The sequence below is a fragment of the Megascapheus bottae genome, chromosome 21 (assembly GCF_031878675.1).
Source record: "Megascapheus bottae isolate mThoBot1 chromosome 21, mThoBot2.hap1, whole genome shotgun sequence".
Taxonomy (NCBI): Eukaryota; Metazoa; Chordata; class Mammalia; order Rodentia; family Geomyidae; genus Megascapheus; species Megascapheus bottae.
In genome coordinates this window covers 24,295,355-24,320,827 of record NC_143529.1, presented here as the reverse complement: position 1 = coordinate 24,320,827, position 25,473 = coordinate 24,295,355, and the positions used below count along the sequence as shown (strand labels likewise).

The following is a 25,473-nucleotide window of genomic DNA, read 5'->3' as shown; positions in this document are numbered from 1 at the left end:
ATTATAGCCACTAGGAAAGATTGGAATAATGTTCAGTTTGAACTGATACCATGTTGATATTGAGCTGACCTTGACCTTCTGTCCTCTCTATCTCTACCCCCTAAGTAGCTGGGATTATAGATATAAGCCATCACTTCTGATTTTTTTCATCTTAATAGCAGAATCATTTCATCGAATCTTGTTTTGGGCCAAGAAAAATCTATATTAGCTGTCACTGATTTGACTTGTCTGTAAGGAAAATGCTCCTTTGTTTATACTTTTAATTGCCAGAGCAATTGATGCATTGACTCTTAGTAATGGAAAGTTATTTTCATAATTCTTACTTTAGGTGGATAAGCATCTTGAGCAATTAATATGCTTGTAGTCTAACTTTGGGGCATATCAACAAATTTGGTCATTGCAATGTAAAGTTTTTTAATGGACACTATTTTTGTACATTCATACTAATATTGATTTAAAATGATCAATTCCAGGAATAACAAAGCTATGACAGATCCCTCAAGAAAATACTTAGCCAGCAGTAGAGAAAAGCAGCTGAGCTTGAAACAGTCAGAAGAAAATCGAACCTCAGGTAAGGTTTGGTCTTTATATAAGGTCTTCCATTTACGTAATATATGAAATAGAAATAAAAACCTATACTGGGAGCCAAGCATGGTCCCTCACGCCTGTAATCCTAGCTACCCAAGAGGCTGAGATCTGACGATCATGGTTCAAAGCCAGCCCGGGAACAAAAGGTTCAAGTGTAGTGTGGTATCTGTCCTTGAGCTGAAGAGCTCGGTGACAGCCCCCAGGCTGAGTTCAAGCTCTATGACCCACAAAAAAAAAAGAAAGGAAGGAAGAATTTATCTGGGTGCTGGTGTCCCCCATTCCTATAGTCCTAGCTATTTAGGAGCCTGGGATTTTAGGATTGTGCAGTTCCTAGCCAGCCCAGGCAGGAAAAGTCTGTGAGACTCTTATCTCCAGATCACCACCAGAAAACTCGTAGTGGCACAATGGTTGTCCCTGAATTAGACTATCTCTGGATTTTTGCCATGCACGAAGACCAGGATTTGAGTCCTCTGTATCACATACATAGGAAAGAAGAAAAAAAAAAAAAAGCCAGAGATGGCTCAAGTGTTAGAGCTCTAGCCTTAAGAGAAAGTCCAAGGACAGTGCTCAGGCCCTGAGTTCCAGCCCAGGACTGGAAGCGGGGTAGGGAAAGTGCCTAAGATTTAATCTCCAAAATAACAAGCAAAAAGAAGGGCTGGATGTGTGACCCAAGTGATAAAGTAAACAAGCAAAGCAGGTGAGCAGAAGACCCTGAGTTCAAACCCTGATGCCTACAAAAAGAAAAAAAGTCTAGAAACTATAATTTGAATTTGCAGCATTAGGGCAGGGGAACATTTCTTTCCTGTTGCTATTTTTCCCAGAGAAGGGGGGGGAAAAAGGCCCTTAAGCTGGGCGCTGGTGGCTCAGGTCTATAATTCGAGCTACTCAGGAATCTGAGACCTGGGGATCCTGGTTCAAAGCCAAGTCAGGCAGGAGATATTCATCGCCAATTAACCACCAGAAAACCAGAAGTGGCACTGAGCCTTAAGTGGTAGAGCTGAAGAGCTCAAGGACAGCACGTAGCCCCAGAGTTTAAGCCCCATGAGCGAAAAAAAAAAAGCCTTAATGACACATATAAGAGCCCTCCTGATGTGTAATGTTATTATTAAATGAACTTTAATGTTTTATTTAAGTATTAATTTGCTTTATTTGTTTTATAGGACTTTTACCTTTGCAGTCATCATCATTTTATGGTAGTAGAGCTGGATCCAAGGATTACTCTTCTGGCAGCGCTACCCTAGATAGGTATGTACTGGTTATATTTCTTCTGAAAAACCCAAGCACTGTCTTCAGAATGATGAAATTTGCATCAACTTTAAATAAATGCCTTAATTTAAATATATCAAGGACTAGAGACTCAAGTGGTAGAACACTAACAAGGAAACTGAATATCAATATCAAAATTGATGAGACTAATAGAATCTTGTCATTTTAGTTAGAAAGTGTGGCTAGATGTCATTGGCTTATGCCTATAATCCTCGCTGTTTAGAAGGCTGGTTCAAAACTATCAGAGACAGACAAATCCATGAAACTTTTTATCTCCAGTTAACTAGCAAAAAAGCCAGAAAAGGAGGTTTGGCTAAAGTAGTAGAGCACCAGGCATGAGCAAAAAAGCCAAGTGGAAGCATGAGGCCCAGAGTTTAAACCTCTGTTGACACACACACAAAAAAAGAATGGGAGTGGGGAGTACTCTCTAGAAATTTTTTTGTTGAGGCTACTAATTGGTTATGCCTAGACTGGTAATGTTTTTAGGTTTTAGGTCATCTTATTTTCCATACTCTCAGAAATAAGCATATTAAGATCTCTTTTCTCAGTTGCTCTTACATTTCCTTTGTTTTCTATGTTTTAAGCTGCCTTCTAACACTTAAGAGGTGTTTTTCTTTAAAAATCAAAAACTGAGGCCAGGAGTTTGGCTTAGTGGTAGAGTGCTTGCCTAGCATGCACAAATACCCGGGTTTGATTCCTCAGTACCACATACGTAGAAAAAAGCCGGAAGTGGTACTGAGGCTCAAGTGGTAGACTGCTAGCCTTAAGAAAGTCCAAGGACAGTGCTAAGGCCCTGAGCACAAGCCCAGGACTGGCAAAAAAAAAATTAGAAAAAATAAATAAAATACATTAAAAAATTCATTTGAAGATAATGTAAAAATACTCAGATTGATACAAAAATAATATTGAACAAAGTCTGAAGAGTCAAGTATTGGCAGGCAGTAGTGGCTCATAGCCTGTAATCCTAGCTACTGAGACGGCTGAAATCTGAGGATTGCAGTAAGAAGCAAGCCTAAGTAGGAAAGTCTATGAGACTTTTATCTCCCATACACTACCAAAAGTGACAAGGTTGAGCTGTGGCTTAAGTGGTAGAGTGCTAGCCTTGGACACAAAAGTTTAGTGACAATACCCAGTCCCTGAGTTCATGCCCTAGGTCTGGAAGAAGAAAAAGAAGGAGAAGGAGAAGAGGAAGAAGGGGAAGGAGAGGAGGAAGAGGAGGAGGAGGAGGAGGAGGAGGAGGAGGAGGAAGAAGAAGAAGAAGAAGAAGAAGAAGAAGAAGAAGAAGAAGAAGAAGAAGAAGAAGAAGAAGAAGAAAGTCAAGTATTGAAAGCTAGAGCTTTCAAAACCATCATGTGATAAGATTGGAAATGAAGTCTGACACCAATTCCCTATCTCCACTTCACCCTCAAAAAAAAAAAAAAAAGAAATCTATATGAAAAAAATTGGTATGAAACATAGAACACTCAGCCTACCTTCTGTGTCTTCATATTATTCTGGAAAAAATGCTAGAGTATGTTTGTTAAGAAAATTGTCAGAAATTATGAATGAAAATAGTGAGCCTGATGCAGTGGTTCACACCTGTAATCCTAGCTAACTCCGGAGGCTGACATCTTAGAATCAGCAATTAACCACTAGAACATAGGAAGTGGGGCTGTGGCTTAAGGGATAGGGCAGTAGCCTTGAGCTGATGAGCTCAGGGAAAGCACCCAGGCCCAGAGTTCAAGAGAGAAAGGGAGAGAGAAAGGGAGAGAGAGAGAGAGAGAGAGGGAGAGAGAGAGAGAGAGAGAGAGAGAGAGAGAGAGAGAGAGAGAGAGAATGGTGAAAATATTACAAAGTCTCAACAAATGCCAAACATTTTAAAACAATCCATATTGGGAGCATGGCCTAGTGATAGAGTGCTTGCTTAGCATGCATGAAGCCCTGAGTTCAATTCGTTGACACTACATACACAGAAAAGGCCAGAAGTGGTACTATGGCTCAAGTAGTAGAACACCAGCCTTGAGAAAGTCCAAGGACAGTGCCCAGGCCGTGAGTTCAAGTCCTAGGACTGTGTCTCCCTGCCCCCCCCCCCCCCCAAAAAAAATCCAGGAGCTGGGAGTTTGGCCTAGTGGTTAAAGTGCTTGCCTTGCATGCACGAAGACCCGGGTTTGATTCCTTGGTACCACATTCGTAGAAGAAAGCTGGAAGTGGTGCTGAGGCTCAAGTGGTAGAGCTCTAGCCTTGAGAAAGGACAGTGCTCAGGCCCTGAGCTCAAGCCCAGGACTGGCAAAAAAAAAAAAAAAAAAAAAAAAAAAATTTACATTGTAGATCACGATAAAAGAAAAATTTTAAACTATCAAAAAGCAAATAAGTTCTAAATTTCAGAGAGAAGCAGACTAATATTTGCAACAATAGAAGACTTAGATATTTGTAACAGCTTTGATAGCATCCAAAATACATACCCAAGTTGAGTACCAATAGCTTATACCTATAATCCTTGATACATAGGAAGCTGAAATCTGGAGGATCATGGTTTAAGGCCATCCCAGACAGAAAAATTTGCCAAGTTTCATTTCCAGATTAGCCAGCAAAAAGCAGGGTCTTGTGCTTGTAGGTTTAACACTTTATCTCTTGAGCCATATAACCCTTTGTGCATAGACTCTAGCTTCTGAAAATACATTATTACCTATCTGAAATGCTTGGGATTAAGAACCATTACAGTCGGGCGTGGTGGCTCATGCCTGTAAACCTAACTACTCTGGAGGCTGAGATCTGAGGATCAAGGTTCAAAGCCAGCCCAGGTACAAAAGGGCCAGAGACTCTTATCTCCAATTAACCTTTAGAAAATGGGAAGTGGGGCTTGGCTTAAAGGTAGGGCGGTAGCCTTGGGCTGAAGAGCTCAAGCGTAAGGAAGTAGACTTGGGCTAGCTGAGACAGTGCCCAGGCCTAGGGGTAGGGTGGTAGCTTTGAGCTGAAGATGACATGCTCAGGGACAGCACCCAGGCTGAGTTCAAGACTAGCGCTGTACTTCTTTGAGCCAGAGCCCCACATCCTGCTTCTTGGTGGTTAATTAGAGATACGGTTCCCATAGACTTTCCTGCCTGGGCTGGCTTGAAATTGTAATCCTTAGCACTCATCTTCCTGAGTGGCTAGAATTAGAAGCATGAGCCACCATAATTATTTTTTTTTTTTTTTTTTTTGCCAGTCCTGGGCTTGGGCTCAGGGCTTGAGCACCATCCTTGGGCATTTTCCTCAAGGGTAGTGTTCTACCACTTGAGCCTCAGCACCACTTCCGGCTTTTTTGCTATGTATGTGGTACCGAGGAATCGAACCCAGGTCTTCATGCATGCTAGGCAAGCACTCTACCACTAAGCCAAACTCCCGGCCCTAACTTCGATAATTTTATTTGTAAGTCAGTAGGTAAAATTTAGCCTTCTATCAATAGAATTACTAATTTGTTTTTATGAGGGCTCATTTGGGTGGTAGTACTGAAATTTATGAGTCACTTTCCCCAAAATGACTGTTATTACTAAAATTTAAAAAAATAATAAATTTTTTTCCTTTAGACATTTATTTCCCTAAGGGAAAAACATTTAAATTTTTTAAAAATTATTTTATTATTAGAGTGGTGTATAGGGGAGTTACAGTTACATTCATAAGGTAGTGGGTACATTACTTCTTTTTTTGTATAATTTTTATTGTAATTAATAGAAGGGTTACATTACATTCGCCAGATGGAAGGTGCATTACTTCACATACATTGATACCCTTTCTCATGTCTTGGTCCCTATTTCCCTCACCCCCACCCCCACCCCCCCCCTCACCCTCATCTTGTTTTCCCCCCTTTCCTATCCAATTTCAAATAACCAAATACGCATATATCCAATATATCAGATAACAAAGTGAAATACTGTAACAATATGAGATAGCCAAGGGAAAGCAAAAGAGATGAGAGATAACATAGTACATTAAGGACAACAATCACTCATTATATGGCTTTTGTTTCTATATCCTAGAGGTCCTTTCATTTATCGTCATACTGTATGGCCTTATGTATCTAGGTTTTGCTCTATTGCAAATCTCTGCTAGAAGAAAAATTTAAATTTTTATTTTTCTTCATTGTGTTTTGGTTTTTTTTATTAGGACTAATGTTTCAAGCCAGACTCCCTCTGCCAAAAGAAGTTTGGGCTTTCTTCCTCAGCCAGCTCCTCTTTCTGTGAAAAAACTGAGGTATAATCAGGATTATACTGGCTGGAACAAACCAAGACTGCCCCTTTCCTCTCACCAACAGCAGCAACTACAGGGGTAGGTAAATTGTTTTATTTTCTTTTTTCATGTGATTCAACTGAATTATGTTTTTTTTTTGTTAAATTGATGAAAAAATCACAGTTCTAAAATATTTAAAATCAAACTTCTAAAATATTTAAAAATTACACTACTTATTAAAAATTGTTGTGTCTATAAATATGGTTTTTTTGGTTGTTCATGGGGCTTGGGTCTGGGTGCTGTCCCTGAGATCTTCAGCTCAAGTCTACCACCCTACCCCTGGAGCCATAGCACCACTTCCCATTTTCTGGTAATTAGTTGAAGATAAGAGTCTAAAGTCCTAGAGCATCAGACCAGAATCCTCACATCTCAGCCTCCTGAGTAGCTAGGATTACAGAAGTGAGCCACTATGCCCGGCTTCATCATTTTTATAACATGTTTTCCCCAGTGCCTTTATTTTTGTGTTTTTATGTAACACAAAAGTCATATGATAGTAAAACTGTAGTAATGATAATATAGGACATTACTGAAATACTTATTATGTATTAAATGCTATATGGTTAGTGTTTAAATTCATTTTTACTTTAAATAGTTGTAAAAGTATTATAAGATAAATATATTTAAACAACCATAAAAAGGAAAAAAAATCTACTGGGCAATCTAAAAGGTTTTTTATCCTAACCATGTAGGAGGCAAAGATACAGGGATCGGTCTTTGAGGCCACCCTCATTAAAGAAAAGTTTGCAAGATTCCATCTCAACCAATGGCTATGCCAGGTAGCTTATACCTGTTATTCCAGCTACAAAGGGAAGCACAGTGGCTATGCCTAGTGTTATGGACCTGCCAGCCTGTGATCTCTAGTGACAAGAAAATCATAACTAAGGATTGAAACCCAGGCCTGCCCAGACCTGTCAAGGCACAAAGCAGCACTCTACTTCAGAAATAATCACCTAGCAGGTGTGAGTCACTAAGTTCAATCCCCAGTGCCACCAAAAGAAAAAAGAAAAAAAATTACCCTGATGTGGCTGATGAGGCCTGTAATCCCAGGTACTCAGAAAGGAAAAAGAGAAAGATTGTAATTCAAGGCTAGCCTAGGCAACAAATTCCCCAAACTTGCATTTCAACAAAACATTGGATATGGTGGCACAGACCTGTCATCATCCCAGTTAAGTAGAAGTCCCCAGATCACATCATGCTTCAAGACTCACGTCCAACAAAAACTCTAGACCCTATTCTGAAAATAACTGAAGTAATAAAGTGCTTTATTGGCAGAGCACCTGCCTAGCAAGTATAAAGCCCTGAGTTCAAACTCAAGGAAAAAAAGTTGCTTTAATGGGTAAATTAAAGCTTATCAAAGTTAGCTTTCTCAAAAGGTTGATGGGTTGTTTAGTTTCATTTGGTTCTCCCCGCCCATGCCCTCAGTAATTTAGCAGTGGTAAAATCTAGGCAGTTTAGGCTGGGAGTATGGCCTAGTGATAGAGTTCTTGCCTAGTGTACCCTATACCCTGGGTTTAATTCCTTGGTACCCCATATACAGAACAAGTCAGAAGCAGTGCTGTGGCTCCAGTGGTAGAGTGCTAGCCTTGAGAAAACTCAAGGATAGTGGTCAGGTCCTGAGTTCAAGCTCCAGGATGGAAGAAAACAATTTTAGGCATTTGCTCCAGTTATATCCTCAACCATTTTGATATTGTTTCTGTTTAAGTTGTTCATTGTTCATTAATTTTGTGCATCCTTACATATTAACTCAAGACTTTCAACCATGTTGTGCACTTAAGTTTTCCTTTATAAGCTATCCTAGAATGAGCATTCTTGTAGACATAAATGTGCTTTTTAATACTCGATGGAATCTTTTTCTTTTTCTTTTTTGGTTCAAAGCCAGTTGGGACAGAATAGTCCATGAGAATCTTTTTTCCAGTTAACTACCAGAAAACCTGAAGTGGAGCTGTGGCTCAATGGTAGAGACTAGTTTTGATCAAAAGGCATCAGTGTGGTTCATTTCTGTAATCCTAGCTGTTCTGGAGGCTGACATGCTAGGGTCATGGTCACAGTTCAAAGCCAGCAGGCAGGAAAGTTGGTAGTCTTTATCTCCACTAAACTGTCAAAAAAAAAAGTGGAAGTGGAGTTGTTGCTCAAATGGTGGAACTCTAGCCTTAAGCAAAAAAGTCAGGACAGCATCCAGATCCTGAGCTCAAGCCCCAGGACCAGCACACATACACACAAATAAAGGCTCAAGGACAGTGTCCAGGCCCTTAACTTAAGCCCCAGGACCAGCATACACATAACACAAGAAAAGTTTTTCTTAGTTACAAGTGTGTTCTCTTTTATTTCTCACACTACATTTTATGTATGCAGAGTGCTGTATTGAATCTACTTCAGAAACGTACCTACCTCTGTTACTAGATGTATTTTAATATATTTAAGATATTTTAATGTATTTTTTCTTTCAATTTCAGATTCTCCAACTTGGGAAATACATGCTATATGAATGCTATTTTGCAGTCTCTGTTTTCACTCCAGTCATTTGCAAATGACTTACTTAAACAGGGTATCCCATGGAAGAAAATTCCACTTAATGCACTTATTAGGTAATTGTTAAGTACTTACTAAAGGGCCATTTACATTATTTTAGATAATGAAACTTTAGACACTCAGAATTTTATATTAGTAATTTATGTTAGTAGTCTTCAAAATATATGCCATCTGGTGTTAAAAAAAAATACACTTATTCTATGTCTTATTTTATCAGGCGTTTTGCACACTTGCTTGTTAAAAAAGATGTCTGTAATTCAGAGACCAAAAAAGAATTACTCAAGAAGGTTAAAAATGCCATTTCAGCTACAGCAGAAAGATTCTCTGGTTATATGCAGAATGTGAGTATTAATTATTTTAAATGTTTTTAGATATACACCAAATTTTTATTTTGTGATATTTGTGTAGTGTGGTCATAGATAGAAAAAAACTTGAGTTGTGATGCAGATACATAGCAGGGTCTTGCTATGTATCACAGGTTGATTTTAGTTGTCAACCATACTGACTTAGTCTCTCAAATGTCAGAATTTCACATGTATGCCACCAATGCCCACCTTTAAATGCCATACTTTAAAAGAATTTAAGGGGGGAAAAGCCAGTGCATAATCCCATCTTTTCTTTTCAGATAAAATCTTGTCTTTTTTTTTTTTTTTTGCCTGTCCTGGGACTTGAACTCAGGGCCTCTCAGCACTTTGCCTCCAAACTAGTGTTCTTCCACTTGAGCCACAGCACCACTTCCAGCTTTATCTGTGCATGTGGTACTGTGGAATCAAATCTAGGGCCTTTGCGCTTGTTAGGCAAGCACTCTACCACTAGGCCACACTCCTGGGCCAAGACCTGTCTTTTTTTTTTTTTTTTTTTTTTTTTTTTTTTGCCCAGTCTTGAACTCAGAGCCTGGGCACTGTTCTTGGGCTTCTTTAAGGCTAATACTCTACCACTTGAGGCACAATACCTCTTCCGGCTTTTTCTGTATATGTGGTACTGAGGAATTGAATCCAGGGCTTCATGCATGCTAGGCAAGCACTCTACCATTAAGCTAAACTCCTGCCCTCCGTCATTTGTTTTTTTGTTTGTTTTTTGTATTTCCCAGTCCTGGACTTGAGCTCAGGGCCCAAGCACTGTCCTTGAACTTTCTCAAGGATAGAGCTAGAGCTCTACCACTTGAGCCTGAGCACCATTTCCAGCACTAGGAATTGAACCCAGGGCTTCATGCATGCTAGGCAGGCACTCTACCACTAGGCCAAACTCCTGGCTCTGTCATCATTTTTTTTTTTTTTTTACTTAAAGTTTTCATTGTTTTGTTTTGTTGTAGTGCCAGGCATGAACCCAGAATTGCATGCATACTAAGCAAGTGTTCTACCACTTGAACTACATTCCAGTCCTCCTCATTTGCTTTTTCTTTTTTCTTTTTTTTTTTTTTTTTCTTTTTTCTGGTTCTGGGGCTTGAATTGATGGCCTAGGAGCTACCCCAGAGTTTCTTTTGCTCAAGGCTAGCACTTTGCTACTTGAGGCACAGTGCCACTTCCAGCTTATTTTTGGTAATATATTGGAAATAAGAGTGTCATGAACTTTCTTGCCCCAGCTGGTTTCAAAGTGCAACCCTCAGATTTCAGCCTCCTGAGTAGCCAACAGTATCTGGTAGCATTTAACTTTTATTCATAGAATACATATCCCCAAATCCTTAATAAACCTGACCTCATTTACATATGTCTGGTTTCAAATACTTTAGTTGTGTAAGTTGTAATTTTACGGGTTGTTACTATGGTAAGAAATGCTTTGGTCTGAAGACAGTTATTATTGTCTTAGGATGCTCATGAATTTCTAAGTCAGTGCCTAGATCAACTGAAAGAGGATATGGAAAAGTTAAATAAAACTTGGAAATCTGAACCTATTCTTGGAGAAGAAAATTCACCAGATATTTCAGCTACCAGAGTATATACTTGTCCTGTTATTACCAATTTGGAGTTTGAGGTTCAGCACTCCATCATTTGTAAAGCGTAAGTAGTCTCTAAGGAAACCTATTTTCCCTCTTTAATCCTTTATCACAAGTGATTAAAACTTTCTTATAACATACCAAATGCTATGAAGTCCTCTTTTTTGGATTCCCTAATATGGGAGATTGAATTTGGAGCCTAATGCTTATAAGGCATGCACTGGCTTCCTTTTGATTTTCAGGTAAGGTCTTAGGCTTAGGTGTAGGCCAGCTTCTGGCCTATACCAACTCCCAAGTTGCTAGATTATCAAGCATGCAAGGCTTATGTATTTATATTTTTTTTGCCAATCTTGGGCTTGAGTTCAGGGCCTGAACACTGTCCTTGGACTTTCTTAAGACTAGTACTCTACCACTTGAGCCTCAGCACCACTTCTGTCTTTTTTTTATGTATGTGGTACCGAGGAATGGAACCCGGTCTTCGTGCATGCTAGGCAAGCACTCTACCACTAGGTCAAACTCCCAGCCACAAGGCTTATTTTTTAAAATAGGGTCTAAGTTTTTGTCTAGATGTCTTGAGCCATAGTCCTCCTACCTCCGTCCCGGGAGTAGCTGGTATTATAGGTGTAAATATTCTGAATTCTTACTTTCCTTCCTATTGGGCGAGCAGGGGAGGGAATGTAGGCATAATAAACTTGTAGATTATATCAAAACTCTTTTTTTTTTCAGTCTTCCTTTAAAGTGCTTGTTGAGCTAGGCATCCCTGGCTGAAGCCTGTACCCCTAGCTAGTCAGGAGGCTAAGATCTGAGGATCAAGTACAAAGCTAGCCTGGGCAGGAAAGTCTGTGAGACGTGTGTGTGTGTGTGTGTGTGTGTGTGTGTGTGTGTGTGTGTGTGTGTGTGTGTGTGACAGAGAGAGAGAGACTCTCCCATAAACTATCCAAAAAGCTGAAAGTAGAGCTGTGGTTCAATGGGTAGAGTGCTAGCCTTGAGGAAAAGAAGCTCAGGGACAGCATTTAGGCCGTGAGCCTGAGTTCAGGCCCTAGGAATGGCACAAAAACCAAAAATGCTTATTGAAGTGAGAACCAAGGAGGATTTCAGTATTATTATGTGGGTGTGTATGTAATATATATGTATGTACATATGTGTGTATATATATGTACATATATTCTGCTTCATAATTTGTTTGGAGGTTTATGTGGGGTTTTATTGGTCAGTCATGGGGCTTGAACTCAGCCTGTACACTGTTCCTGAACTCTTCAGCTCAAGCCAAGTGCTCCACCACTTGAGTAACAGCACCACTTCTGATTTTCTGGTGATTAATTGGAGATAAGAGTCTCACGGACTTTTGTGCCTGAGCTGGCTTTGAACTTCGAGCCTCAGATCTCAGCCTCCTAAGTAGTTAGGATTACAGGTATGAGCCACTGCACCCAGCCTATATTTGCATTTTTGTTTAGTTCTAATTTATTTCCTTTTATTCTTCAGATGTGGAGAAACTATTCCCAAAAGAGAACAATTTAATGATCTCTCCATTGACCTTCCTCGAAGAAAAAAACCTCTCCCTCCTCGTTCAATTCAAGATTCACTTGACCTTTTCTTTAGGGTATGTAATAAACTGTGATTTATATATCACATGTAATTGTCTTTGAAATTGGTCTCTTCAAGGTAGAATTTCAATAAAAGTATTGGCAAAGCAAACAAATCAAAATAACTTATTTTATAACTCTTGATAGATCTGATAATAAATCATTGAAGAAAACTAAATGCTTAAATACATGATATATTTTAACTAAGTGGCAAGTTCTGTTTAGATAACCTTAAATTTATCACTTGTAAACAAATATTAATTTTAGGCATTTGCTAAAATGCCTAAATGCTCCAATTGGTGCATATTTGCCAGGATCCTTCTTGATCTGTATAATAATGTTCCTTATTTTATTGTAGCAAAATGAGGTTATTTTCCCAAAGATTTTTGTTTGTCTGATTTTTTTGGGGGGGGGGTCATGGGGCTTGAAATTTAGCCTGGGTGCTGTTCCTGAGCTCTTGAGTTCAAGACTACTGCCCTACCCTTGAGCCAAGTCCCACTTCCCATTTTTTCTAGAGGTTAATTGGAGGTAAAAGTCTCAGGTCCTTTTGTGCCCAGACTGGCTTTGAACCTTGATCCTCAGATCTCAGCCTCCTGAGTAGCTAGGATTTCAGGCATGAGCTTGGCTTGTTTGTCTGATCTTTAAATCATTGTGTTTAAAGAGAAATTCTCTGCCTTTTTGTTTTGGCTTGGTTGCTTTAGTCATTCTATACCATTTCTATTATCATATACGCTCCTTGAAAGTTAGAAATTTTTCTATATACCTTTATCCCCAATATTAAAGATTTCTTGTTTCAGTCTTCTCTAAGTAATACCCATCCCAAATTTTGGTCCTTTTAGAGTAGTTGTTATCAATGGACTGTCACCAGATTGAGTTCCATTAAATGTTTTTGTTTTTTTTTTAATTTGCCAGTCCTAGGGCTTGAACTCAGGTCTGAGCACTGTCCTTGGGCTTTCTCAAGGCTAGAGCTCTACCACTTGAGCCACAGCACCATTTCTGGCTTTTTTTCTATGTATGTGGTACTGAGGAATCGAAATGCCGGGTTTTTTGTGCATGCTAGGCAAGTATTGAATTTGAAAAGGAAAGGGGTAAAGTTAAAAGGAATTTCATCTACCCCAAAAATGATCTTATCTCTTATGTAGCCAAGGTTAGAATCTGGATTTATGCTTGGCAGTAGTTCATATACATCCATGAGCAGATTGCTGAGAATCTGTTACTTTAGAATCTTATTATTAGAAATTGAGATGTTTTCTCTGTAAGAAGGCATTAGGGTCAGGTACTGGTAGCTCACATCTGTAATCCTAGCTACTCAGAAGCCAACCTGAGCAGAACAGGCCAACAGACTCTTCTCTAATTAACTAACAAAAGGCTGGCTCGGCTACTCAGGAGGCTGAGAATAGGATCTGGTTCAAAGCCAGCCGGGGCACTCAAAAGTCTGTTAGACTCTTGTCTCCAATTAATCACCAGAAAACTGGAAGTGGCGCTGTGGCTCAAGGGGTAGGGCAGTAGCCTTGAGCTGAAGAGCTCAGGGACAATACCCAGGCCCAGAGTTCTAGTCCCATGACCGACAAAAAAGGCTGGCTCAAGTGGTAGAGCACGAAACATATCTACAGAAAGTTCAAGAACAGCACTTAGCCTTAGAGTTCAAACCCCAGGACTTGCACAAGGAAAAAAAAAAATTGGGGAAGGGAGGAGACATTAGGGCTGGGTTTGTACCTGTAAGTATTCAGGAGTTTAAGGCTGAGATTTGAAGATCAAAATTTGAAGCCAGCATAGACAAAGTCCATGAAACTATTCTCCAGTTAACCACCAAAAAGGTGAAAATGGAGCTGAGGCTTGAGTGGTAGAAAGGTAACCTTGAGCTAAAAACTCAAGAACAGCACTCAGGTATCACACACACACACACACACTCACTCTCTCTCTCTCTCTCTCTCTCTCTCTCTCTCTCTCTCTCTCTCTCTCTCTCTCTCTCTCTCTCTCTCTCTCTGCATTAAGGAATTCTGGAATAGGGATTGATACTATAAAGTACATTTAAATATTAGATCTTAATTTAATAGCTTTTGTCACTCAAGACAAAGTATAAACTGGTTTAGAGTTGTCATTCTGCTAAATTAGTGGTAGAAAAGATGATTTGTATTTATTGGTTAACTCTGATTCAGCTTTGTTCTTATTTTTCCCTTTTGCCTTTCTGTAGGCAGAAGAACTTGAATATTCTTGTGAAAAGTGTGGTGGAAAGTGTGCTCTTGTCAGGCACAAATTTAACAGACTTCCCAGGTAAATTTAATTGTCTTTTTATTAATTAATTTCTTTGCTTATTTTGTTAATTGTGGGGCTTGAACTCTGGGCCTGGGCTAAGATTACAGGCATGAGCCACTGCACCAGGCTAAAGAGTATATTTCTTTTTTCTTTTTCTCTTTTGCCATTCCTGAGGCTTTAACTCAGGACCTGAGCACTGTCCCTGGGCTTTCTCAAGGCCATATTTCTACAAATATGGTACTGAGGAATTGAACACTGGTCTTCATGCATGCTAGGCAAGCACTTTACCACTAGGCCAAGCTCCTGGCTTTTTTTTTTTTTTTTTTTTTTTTTTCCAGTCCTGGACTTGAGCTCAGGGCCTGAGCACTGTCCTTGGACTTTCTCAAGGCTAGAGCTCTACCACTTGAGCCTCAGCACCATTTCTGGCTTTTTTCTATGCATGTGGTGCCGAGGAATCGAACCCGGATCTTCATGCATGCTAGGCAAGCACTTTAACCACTAGGCCAAACTCCCGGCCCCTCCTGGCTTTTTTTCTTAAATTTTTATACTTACTGTATGAAAGTGATTTTATAGTTTTCATATTTTAATTTTATATATTTTTTAGTGAATTCTGCCTTGATTGGTTTTGATGGTACTAGGTTTGAACCAAGGGCCTTGCACTTGGTAGGCGAATACTCTTATCACTGAGCTATGCCTTCCACTATGTCTGTGTTTTGACTTTGTCGGGTTAGTTGTGGAATTTTTCACTGTTGCATCATATCAATACTTGGAAGTTTCAAATTTGGAGCATTTTGAATTTTGGAGTTTACATATTAGGGATGTTCAACCTAAAATGTATAAGTCTGTCTTTTGCTGTAGGCTCCAACATCATTAGTAAAGATCTGCTACAAACACGTATGTGTGTCTGAAAATAACAGGAAAACAATTTTTATATTTTTCAAAGGATATTATGTTAGATTTTTGTAATCTTAACAAGTATTTTCTGGGGCTGGGAGTTTGGCCTAGTGGTAAGAGTGCTTGCCTAGCATGCACGAAGACCAGGGTTCGATTCCTCAGCACTCCACATACATAGAAAAAGCCAAAAGTGGTGCTCAAGTGGTAGAGTGCTAGCCTTGAGAAAGCCCAAGGACAATGCTTAGGCCCTGAGCTCATGCCACAGGACTGCAAAAAAAAAAAAAAATCTAACTTGAGAATTCTTTTATTTATTTTTGTTGGTTGTAGGGCTTGAACTCTGGGTCTGGGCGCTGTCCCTGAGCTCTTCCCCTCACAGCTACCGCTCTACCACTTGAGCCACAGCATTACTTCTAGTTTTCTGGTAGTTAAATGGAGATAAGAGTCTCATGTTCTTTAGTGTCCAGGCTGGCTTTGAACCATGATCCTCAGATCTCAGCTTCCTGAAGTAGCTAGGATTAGAGGCGTGACCCACTGGCGCCCAGTGAGAATTCATTTATATTATCACTATATAAACACATAAAACTAGTTCTAGCAGATTATGTATTTTACAGGACAGCTTTTAATTTTTTCCAAGAATAGATCTCAACTATAGGCAAGATTATTACTATTAACATTAAATATTTATCTGGCACTTTCCTGCAGAGTGATTTACCTTCCTGTATTAGATTCCGTTTTCTTAAGTGTAGAGTTTCTGGAACCTAACCCCTAGAAACTAGTTCTTTTATATTTTGCAATTTACTCCTATTTAAAAAATAAGATACTCCTTTCTAGAAAATAAATTGCTTGTAAAGAAATCACTCTAAATCACAGCAATATATTCACCAGAGTCTGGTTTTTACTTAAAAGACTGTTATTTCATATTTGTAAGGGTTTTTTTTGTTTTTTTTTGCCAGTCCATGCTTGAGCTCTGGGCTGAGCACTGTTCTTGGACTTTCTCAAGGCTAGAGCTCTACCACTTGAGCCTCAGCACCACTTCTGGCTTTTTTTTTTTTTTTTTCCTTATGTACGTGGTACCAAGGAATCGAACCTGAGTCTTCGTGCATGCTAGGCAAGCACATTACCACTAGGCCAAACTCCTGCCTTTGTAAGGGTTTTTTAGTGAGTAAATTAGTTACCAGTTGTAACTGAGAAATCCAGTTAACCTCACAATCTGGATGTCTCTTCCAGCTGTTTGGTCTTTCATATGAAAAAGAAAATACTGCGGGAGCTTTTCTTTCTTTTTTCTTTTTTTTTTTTTTTCCTTTTTCTTCTTTTACTCCATTTTGGAGAATGAAGGCAAGAGTCAGGATCTTGGGCTTGTTAAAGAGGTGCTTAAACTCTTGGGGCATATACCAGTCATCCTTTTTTTTTTTTTTTCCCCCAGTCAGTTGTGGGACTTGAACTCTGGGTGTTGTCCCTGAGCTCTTTAGCTCAAGGCTACCACCCTACCTCTTGAGCCATAGTACCACTTCCGGTTTTCTAGTGGTTAATTGAAGATAAGAGTCTCCTGGGCTGGCTTGAACCTTGATCCTCAGATTGCAGCCTCCTGAGTAGCTAGGATTATAGTCATGAGCCACCACGTCCGGCTTGTTGTTTTTTTTTTGTTGTTGTTTTTTGTTTCTTTTGTCTTTTCTCTTTCAGTACTGTGGATCAAACGCAGGACATTGCACTTGCTAGGCAAGTGCTTTGTCACTGAGCTACATCCCAGCCCTCTTGGTTTTGGGTTTTTTTTTTTTTTTTTTTTGCCAGTCCTGGGCTTGAGCTCAGGGCCTGAGCACTATCCTTGGATTTTTCTCAAGGCTAGAACTCTACCACTTGAGCCTCAGCACCACTTCTGGCTTTTTCTAACTATGTGATACCAAGGAATCGAACCTGGGTCTTCGTGCATGCTAGGCAAGCACTCTACCACTAGGCCAAACTCCCGGGGGGTGGGGGAGACTTATTTTTAATTTTTGCTAGTTGTGGGGCTTGAACTCATTTATTGTAATTAATGTTTTTTTTCCGTGTATGATAATTATAATTTTTTAACCCAACCCTCACTAGTTCATCAATATCCAGTTTGGGTTTTATTTGTATATATGTGAACACTTGGCACATGGCAGATATTCAGTAAATGTTGCAAGTATGTTTAGTTGGGCCAAATGTATTCATTTAATCAAAATGTATGTAATATGATTAGAGAGTGATCTCTTCTCTCTCTTTTTTTGTTTATGTGTTGTTGGTTCTAGAGCTTTAACTCAAGGCCTGAGTGCTGTCCTGAGCCTTTTTGCTCATGGCTAACACTCTACTACTTGAACCATGACTTCACTGCTAGGTTTCTGCTGGGATCGGCTTCAAGCCATGATCCTCAATTCTCCTCCTTCTGAGTAGCTTGGATTACATGCGTGAGCCAGGGGCACGCAGCTTACAGTGATCTCTTTTCAAGTATAAGAGAGCTACTTGTATAATATGTGAATCAGCAGCATCATTGTTTACTTTTTAGGATCCTCATTCTTCATTTGAAACGGTATAGCTACAACGTGGCTCTCTCACTTAATAACAAGATTGGACAGCAAGTCATCATTCCAAGATACCTGACCTTGTCATCTCATTGCACTGAAAATACAAAACCACCTTTTACTCTTGGTTGGAGTGCACATACAGCAATGTAAGTCCAGGAGAGACAATACTTCCATCTTCCCTTTTCAAATGGACTTTTATATCTAAGAGAAACTAGATAACTTAACTCACAGACCAAGAAAAGTCTAGTTTTGTTTTATTTTAGAACTTCAGCGTTCAGTTATTGAAGAAAATGCGTAAACAGAATTCTTACAGGGTGTATGAAATGCCTTTCTTAACAGCATATTTGTTTAAGAAGTGTCCCTACTCTTTCATGGAGATACTCTTTAGGAATATAAACTAAATTTGTAGATATAAACATCATCTGAACACAGAAAATACTGATATCTGTATTCTGATAGCTGGAGATTCTGTTTCAGTAGGTGTAAGATAAGACTTGTGATGAGTATTTTGAACAAATGCCTCAGCTAAGATCTACAAATTTGAAAAACTAAATGATAGCTGAAGTCCAACAATTAGATAGTGCCTTCATAGACGTAAATTAGAACAATGTAGATAAATTCAATGATTCCTAATTTTTCAAAGAGAAAAGTAATCTTTATGGGTTTGTTTCATGTGCTGAGAAAAACCTTAGAATTTCTCTGAGTGCTATGCATGTTCTGTATACTTAGGTTACTTTGGAAAGTTATGCTGTAATTCTTTTCTATTTGAACATTAATATGGTAGAACCTTTAAAGGTGAAAGGATTTTTGGCTTTTTTTTCCTTTTTTTTTTTTTCAAATCAATTTGCTGAGATTTGTTATTCAAAACTGATGGGCTGGGAGTTTGGCCTACTGGTAGAGTGATTGCCTAGCATGCACAAACACCCAGGTTCAATTCCTTGGTTCCACATACATAGAAAAAAGCTAGAAGTGGTGCTGCGGAGGCTCAAGTGGTAGAACTCTAGCCTTGAGAAAGTCCAAGGACAGTGCTCAGGCCCTGAGCTCAAGCCCAGGACTAGCAAAACAAAACCAAAAAAACTGAAAAGGCCAACTCTCACTCACTGGGTACAGTAGTGTACTTCTATGTAGGTACTTCTGTAATCTCTGCACTCAGGAGATGGAGTGAGGCAGTAGGATCCCAGGGCTCACTTGAGCTTTACATACTGAATATGACCCTGTCCAGAAAAAGAAAGAAGGAAGGAAATACGTAAATGAAAAAGCCAGATCTCTTGGGTCTGGGAGTTTGGCCTAGTGGTAGAGTGCTTGCCTAGCATGCACGAAGACCTGGGTTCAATTCCTCCGAACCACATACATAGAAAAAAAACCAGAAGGGGCCGGGAGTTTGGCCTAGTGGTTAAAGTGCTTGCCTAGCATGCATGAAGACCCGGGTTCGATTCCTCGGTACCACATACATAGAAAAAAGCCAGAAGTGGTGCTGAGGCTCAAGTAGTAGAGCTCTAGCCTTGAGAAAGTCCAAGGACAGTGTTCAGGCCCTGAGCTCAAGCCCAGGACTGGCAAAAAAAAAAAAAGAAAGAAAGAAAAAGAAAAAAAACCCAGAAGTGGTGCTGTGGCTCAAGTGGCAGAGCACTACCCTTAAGGAAAATGTCCAAGGAAAGTGCTCAAGCCCTGAGTTCAAGTCACATGGCTGGCTAAAAAAAAGGGCCTGATCTCTGGCTAAGAAGGTAGCTTAGTGGTAGAGTGCTTCCCTAGCATGTATGAAGCCCTGGGTTCTATTCCTCAGTACTACGTACACACAAAAAAGCCAGAGGTGGTGCTATGGCTCAAGTGGTAGAGTGCTAGCCTTGAGCAAAAGCTTTGGCCACTGTTGGCTCACACCTGTAATCCTAGCTACTCAGGAAGCTGAGATCTTAGCATCGAGGTTCAACGCCAGCTCTGGCATGAAAGTCGATGAGACACTCACTCCAATTAACCACCAGAGAACTGGAAGTAGCTCTGTGGCTCAGGTAGTAACGCACTAGCCTTGAGCTGAAGAGCTTAGGGGACAGCCCCATGCCCAGAGTTCAAACCCCATGACCAACACCCCCTACCCCCCCCCCCAAAAAAAGATGCTCAGGGACCTGAGTTTAAGCGTCAGGACTGTTGCTAAATAAATAAATAAAGCCGGACACTTAGGAGGCTGAGATCTGAGGATTGCGGTTCAAAGCCAGCCCAGCACTAAAGATCCTGAGATTCTTATCTCCTGTTAACCACTAGAAAACTGGAAGTGGGGCTGTGGCTCAAGAGTTAGGATGGTAGCCTTGAGCTGAAGAGCTCAGGGACAGCACCCAGGCCAAGAGTTCAAGTCCAGTAACTGACCCCCCCACCAAATAAAAAGCCAGATGTCTTGATTAGAGTAGAATGTTAGATATTTCAGAAAACAAATTATCATTTGCCTATAGGAACTGATACTGTTTCATAAAATATGTTATAAATATTGTTATATGAGTTATATCATAAGTCTTCAAATAGCCTATTAAAAAGTATGTCCCCAATCTTTAGTATTTCTGTGTTTTGTTTTTACTCTTTGACTTTTATCTGGAGTAAACGTTTTTCTTGATGTAAGCTGCCCTCTTCTGGTTCAGCTCCTGCTATTTCTAGCAGGAGGGCTGTTCATGCTGTCTGTGTAGCGTAGCATCTTTATGATCACAGGCTGTCTGACTTACACAACTTCATAGCTTTAAGACCTTGGATAGATTTTTTTTGTCTGTGGAGAATATAATAGGGTTTTTATGAACATTAAATAAAGTAATACACACTGATTTCTCCATATAGTCCTTGACATCTAGTAATTCCTCAGTAAATGAGAGCTCTCTTTATTTTGGTGGCTCACACCTACGATGCCAGCTACTCAAGAGGCTGAGATCTGAGGATTACAGTTCAAAGGCAGCCCAGGCAAGGAAATCCATGAGACTGTTACCTACAATTAACCTCCAAAAATCTGGAAATGGAGCTGTGATTCAAAGTGGTAGAGTGCTGTCCTTGAGCAGAAAAACTCAGGGACAGTGCCTAGGCCCTGAGTGAATTCAAGCTCCAGGACCAGCACAAAAAAAGTAAAGAACTGACAAGACAATTTACCCCAAGTTGTTCGTTTCATATGCATTAGACTTGATTTCATTTTCAGAACTGCTTATTTCAATTATTACACAACAGGGAAGATCTGGAGATGGTATTTCATTTTCTCTCTTGGCTTCTATTAGTAATTTTTTGAAGTACAATTGTTTGCTTTTCCAAGAGGGTATATGAGATTATAATACAGAATAATTTGCTTTATGAGTCAAAGATATATCTTTAGTAATATAATTGTATACATTATATATTTTCTAATTTTCTGATAGTTCTAGACCATTGAAAGCCTCTCAAATGGCGAATTCCTGCATCATCAGCCATTCTACACCTTCAAAGTGAGTTATGTTTTTTGCGTACCCCAAATTTGTATTTTTAACAATTTGACTCACTCTAATCTCAAAGGTTGCCCATACCCTTTTTCTTTAGTGTTTTTCCTTTTGCATGATAATTGTTCTGTATTGCCCATACTTGAAAATTTTCCTGAATCTTGTTTAGAATATAGGTCAGGATCTAACAAGTTTTAAGAACAAAATAAGTTCAAATGATCCTTTGTTTTTCAACTTCTTTAAATTTACTTGTAGTGTATAATATTTTCATCTGGAAATTGTAAAAATTGAATAATGAATGACAAGGGATTTTCAAGATTGAAAGGAAAAAAGATCATGTTGATCTATGACATTCTTCTTCAAAGATAGGCATAGAATTTAAAACATCTGACAGATGCGGTGGATCATGCCTGAAATCCTAGCTACTCAGGATACTGAGATCTGAGGGCCAAAGTTCAAAGCCAGCCTGGGCACTAAAGAAAGCCTGTGAGACTCATCTCTAATTAATCATGAGAAAACCAGAAGTGGTGCTGTGGCTCCAAGGGTAAGACTGTAGCCTTGAGCTGAAGAGTACAGGGACAGCGCCCAGGCCCCAGGACTGACCTCAAAAAAAAAAAAAAACTCAAAGCATCTTTTTACTTGTTGCTAGACTGTTTAGACTTCATGCCTTTGACACTAAATAGAAATAATGCTGAAATAGGTTAGGAAGACAAACATGCACTGGAATGTGACTATTCTGCAAATGCTTTATGATTTCTGTTTAAGACCAAAAGCTTGGAAGGAAACATGCATATTATTTACTTTCTTTTCATTATACCTTCTCTAAGATAAAACTCCAGTTCCAGATTAGACTATTCCAGTTCACTTAGCTATTAATTGGCTTTAAATTTCATTTTCTTCAAAACCTGATGTTCCAAAGTACTTTTAGAAAAGACACATTTTGTTACTTAAAGGCTTTGGGGGCTGGGCACTGGTGACTCATACCTGTAATTCTAGCTGCTCAGGAAACTTGAAATGGGATGTGAGGATGCAGTTCAAAGCCAGCCCTCGCAGGAAGCCCATGAGATTGTTATCTCTAATTAATCACAGAAAAGGCTGGATTTGGAGCTGTGGATCAAGCAAGTGCTAATTTGTTGAGCAAAAGAGCTCAGGGACAGTGCCCAGGCCCAGAGTTCAAACCCCAGTACTAGTGGGGGGAAAGAAAAGAGGTGAGAAGAGAGAGAGGAATTTAAATGAGATGATTAACATGACTAGAAATCTGAAATAGTACTGATATAAATACTCGCCCATTTTCAAGATGCAGTACAATTTGGCTGCTTAGAAAGTGAGCAAGTAAAGCCGGGCGCAGTGGCTCATATCTGTAATCTTAGCTACTCAGGAAGATGAGATCTGAGGATCAGGGTTCCAAGCCAGCCTGGGCACAAAAGGACCTGAGACTCTTATCTCCAATTAGCCTCTAGAAAATGGGAAGTGGGGCTTGACTAAAGGGTAGGGCGGTAGCCTTGAGGTGAAGAGCTCTGAGACAGTTCCCAGGCCGAGTTCAAGCCCCATGACCCACCAAAAAAAAAAAAGAAGAAGAAGAAGAAAGAAAAAGAAAAGAATAAAGTGAGCAAGTGCGCTGGGAATGTCGCTTAGTGGTAGAGTGCTTGCCTAGCATACATAAAGCCTTGGATTCGATTCCGCAGTATCACATACATAAAAAAAGCCAGAAGTGTCGGATGGCCCAAGTGGTACAGTATGAACCTTGAGCAAAAGAAGCTCAAGGATAGTACCTAAGCCCTGAGTTCAAGCCCCAGGATGGGCAAAAAAAAGGGGAGGGAGGACAGGGAAAGGAGGGAGGGAGACAGGGAAAGCAAGTGATTCATATACAAGATAAATATTTGACATTGATGCAGGCAAGCTACCTTCTGTAAATATAGCAATTATTAATGGAATCTACTTTTTATGTACCAAATCACTATAATTGAGAGAAACAATTTTGCTGGGTATTATTATACCTTGGCATAGTTATCTGTTATCTCCAGGTCTACTTGATTTAAGAATTAGACAAAAAAGTGTAATTAATCCCTAGATCTGTCATGGTGATCAAATTGTTTCGAACCAAAGTAACATTGTTTCCCTGGAAAAGTATTAGCCAGGTATCACTCTTCTTCAGCAAAATAGTTATCTAGGTAAGCAAATTAATAATGTTTAAATTTGCTTGTAAAGTATTAAGATGACTAATTGGCTATTTCTGAGTTGTACTTCAAACCTCTTTGAATATTAATTCAGGCTGGAGTACAATGATAACCTCCCTGCTCTCAACAGCAAACTACATGTGAGCTTATCACTGACCACTTAACCTTTTTCTTTGAGTTACATTGTTACACAATCTTCCTGAGTTCCATTGTGGCCTTTTGTTTCTTTATACTATCATTCTTTATTCTATAGTTTCACAGTTAACAAGATTTTTTCCCCCAAATTTCCATTTTACATGTTTTTAGTATTCCATGTGAATATCACTTCCATCAAAGAAATCTATTGCTCCTTGACCTTTACCACTTTTTTTTCTTTAGCTCACCTAAAAAATAGTACAATAATATCTTACTTATCTGATATCCTTGAAGAATTATATTGGTATTCCACAAAATGATTTTTATGTAAATTTTCAAGCATTTATCTTTAATTTTTTTGGCCATTTTGTGTGAAAACTTTGCTAAAGTGTTGTTTCCTGTATTCTTAAATGAAATACTCTGAGATATTTACATATCATATGATTTAGAACCAGTTATATGAATCAGTTTTTGCACTATGGATTTTTTTGTTTGCTTTCATTTTTTTTAGACAAGATCTTACAGTGTAGCCCAGGCTGGCCTTGAACTTGTTTGTAGTCCTGCTTCAGCTTCCCAAGTGCTAGGATTATGGGTATGTGCTACCATGCTCAGCTGCACTGTGTTTTAATGTGATATTGCCCTCAGAAGCTCTTAATTATTATAAGACAGTTTACCTTTACACTAAATGACTGCATAGTTCTTTATTGCCCTTTTTCTTTCTTTCTTTCTTTTGTGGTTATTTTCTCTCATTTCTTAGCTCTCATTTCTTGATGAACTTGCTACACTATTTTATACACCATGTCCTGGATAAGAAAGGGTCCCTGTAAGTGCTTGGGCTTTGGAACTGCTTTCCTCAGAAGCCTTTTTCTTACTTTGGAATCTGTTCTGGAAGGTAGAGGTTGCCAGAAGTCTGACCTGCAGAGAATTAGATAAGTGGAATGTTACTATTTTTGTTTTTTTAAGTGCATGGATTATAAATTAAAAGATCAAAAATTAGCCCTCATGCACTTTATTGTCAAAAACATTTATTCATTGTTATGCCTGCATGAACTCAGAGTACTTACATACAGTACTCATTAAAAAGAAAAGAGGCACAAAGTATTTTGATTATATATATTAGCATTAAAAGTTACCCAGTTTTCAAAGCATGGCTTTTTAGGAGTGGGTCAAAGGTAATGCTCAAACTACTTCTTTTGATTCTCTGTTAAATTATTTTCCATAATGGAAATGTTTTTGTTTTGTTATTTATCAGAAGAATAACAGAGACCAATATTTATTGGGCTTTCTTTTGAATTACAGGAAATTCACCTTCAAATCCAAGTATTCCTTGGCTTTATGCCTTGATTCAGACAGTGAAGATGAATTGAAACGTTCTGTAGCCCTTACCCAGAGACTTTGTGAAATATCAGGCAATGAAGAACAGCAAGAAGACATGGAAAAAGTGAGTAAATTTTCATCAAAGATTTGCGTAGGTCTTATTAGCCAAACAAATGCCTATTATAACTTGTGTCCGTATACTTAAGAAATACACAGTGTAAGCCAGGTCTGAGCTTGGCTCACACCTGTAATCTAAACTGTTCAGGACATGAATATCAGAATGATCATGGTTTGAGGCCACCCTAAGCAAAAGTTCATAAGACCCCATCTCAATAGCTGTACTCATTGGCATGCACCTGTCATTTCATCTGCCAAGGCAAAAAAGTTTGTCTTGTATCTCAAAAATAGCCAAAGCCAAAAGTTAGAAGATATGGTTTAAGAAGTTGAGGACTGGAAGTTTGGACTAGTGGTAGAGTACTTGCCTAGCATGTATGAAGACCTGGGTTCAATTCCTCGGTACTATATAACATAGGAAAAAGCTAGAAGTGTTGCTGAGGCTCAAATGGTAGAGCTCTAGCC

The 25,473-nt window shown here is 39.2% G+C and overlaps 1 protein-coding gene across 4 annotated transcripts in view; it reads left to right on the top strand.

Moving 5' to 3' along the window:
- Positions 1-25,473, top strand: part of Usp37 (ubiquitin specific peptidase 37) — a 77,140-nt gene that overhangs the window by 29,413 nt on the left and 22,254 nt on the right. For 3 of the 4 annotated variants that reach the window (XM_090354811.1, XM_090354812.1, XM_090354814.1), the window contains exons 8-19: positions 474-571; positions 1,749-1,833; positions 5,977-6,138; positions 8,553-8,684; positions 8,846-8,969; positions 10,435-10,625; positions 12,044-12,161; positions 14,339-14,418; positions 17,816-17,980; positions 21,209-21,274; positions 24,335-24,400; positions 24,877-25,018. In XM_090354811.1, coding sequence (XP_090210937.1) covers positions 474-571; positions 1,749-1,833; positions 5,977-6,138; positions 8,553-8,684; positions 8,846-8,969; positions 10,435-10,625; positions 12,044-12,161; positions 14,339-14,418; positions 17,816-17,980; positions 21,209-21,274; positions 24,335-24,400; positions 24,877-25,018 — 1,429 coding nt within the window. The remainder of the gene's footprint in view (positions 1-473; positions 572-1,748; positions 1,834-5,976; positions 6,139-8,552; positions 8,685-8,845; positions 8,970-10,434; positions 10,626-12,043; positions 12,162-14,338; positions 14,419-17,815; positions 17,981-21,208; positions 21,275-24,334; positions 24,401-24,876; positions 25,019-25,473) is intronic. The other variant, XM_090354813.1, reaches the window with a different exon arrangement.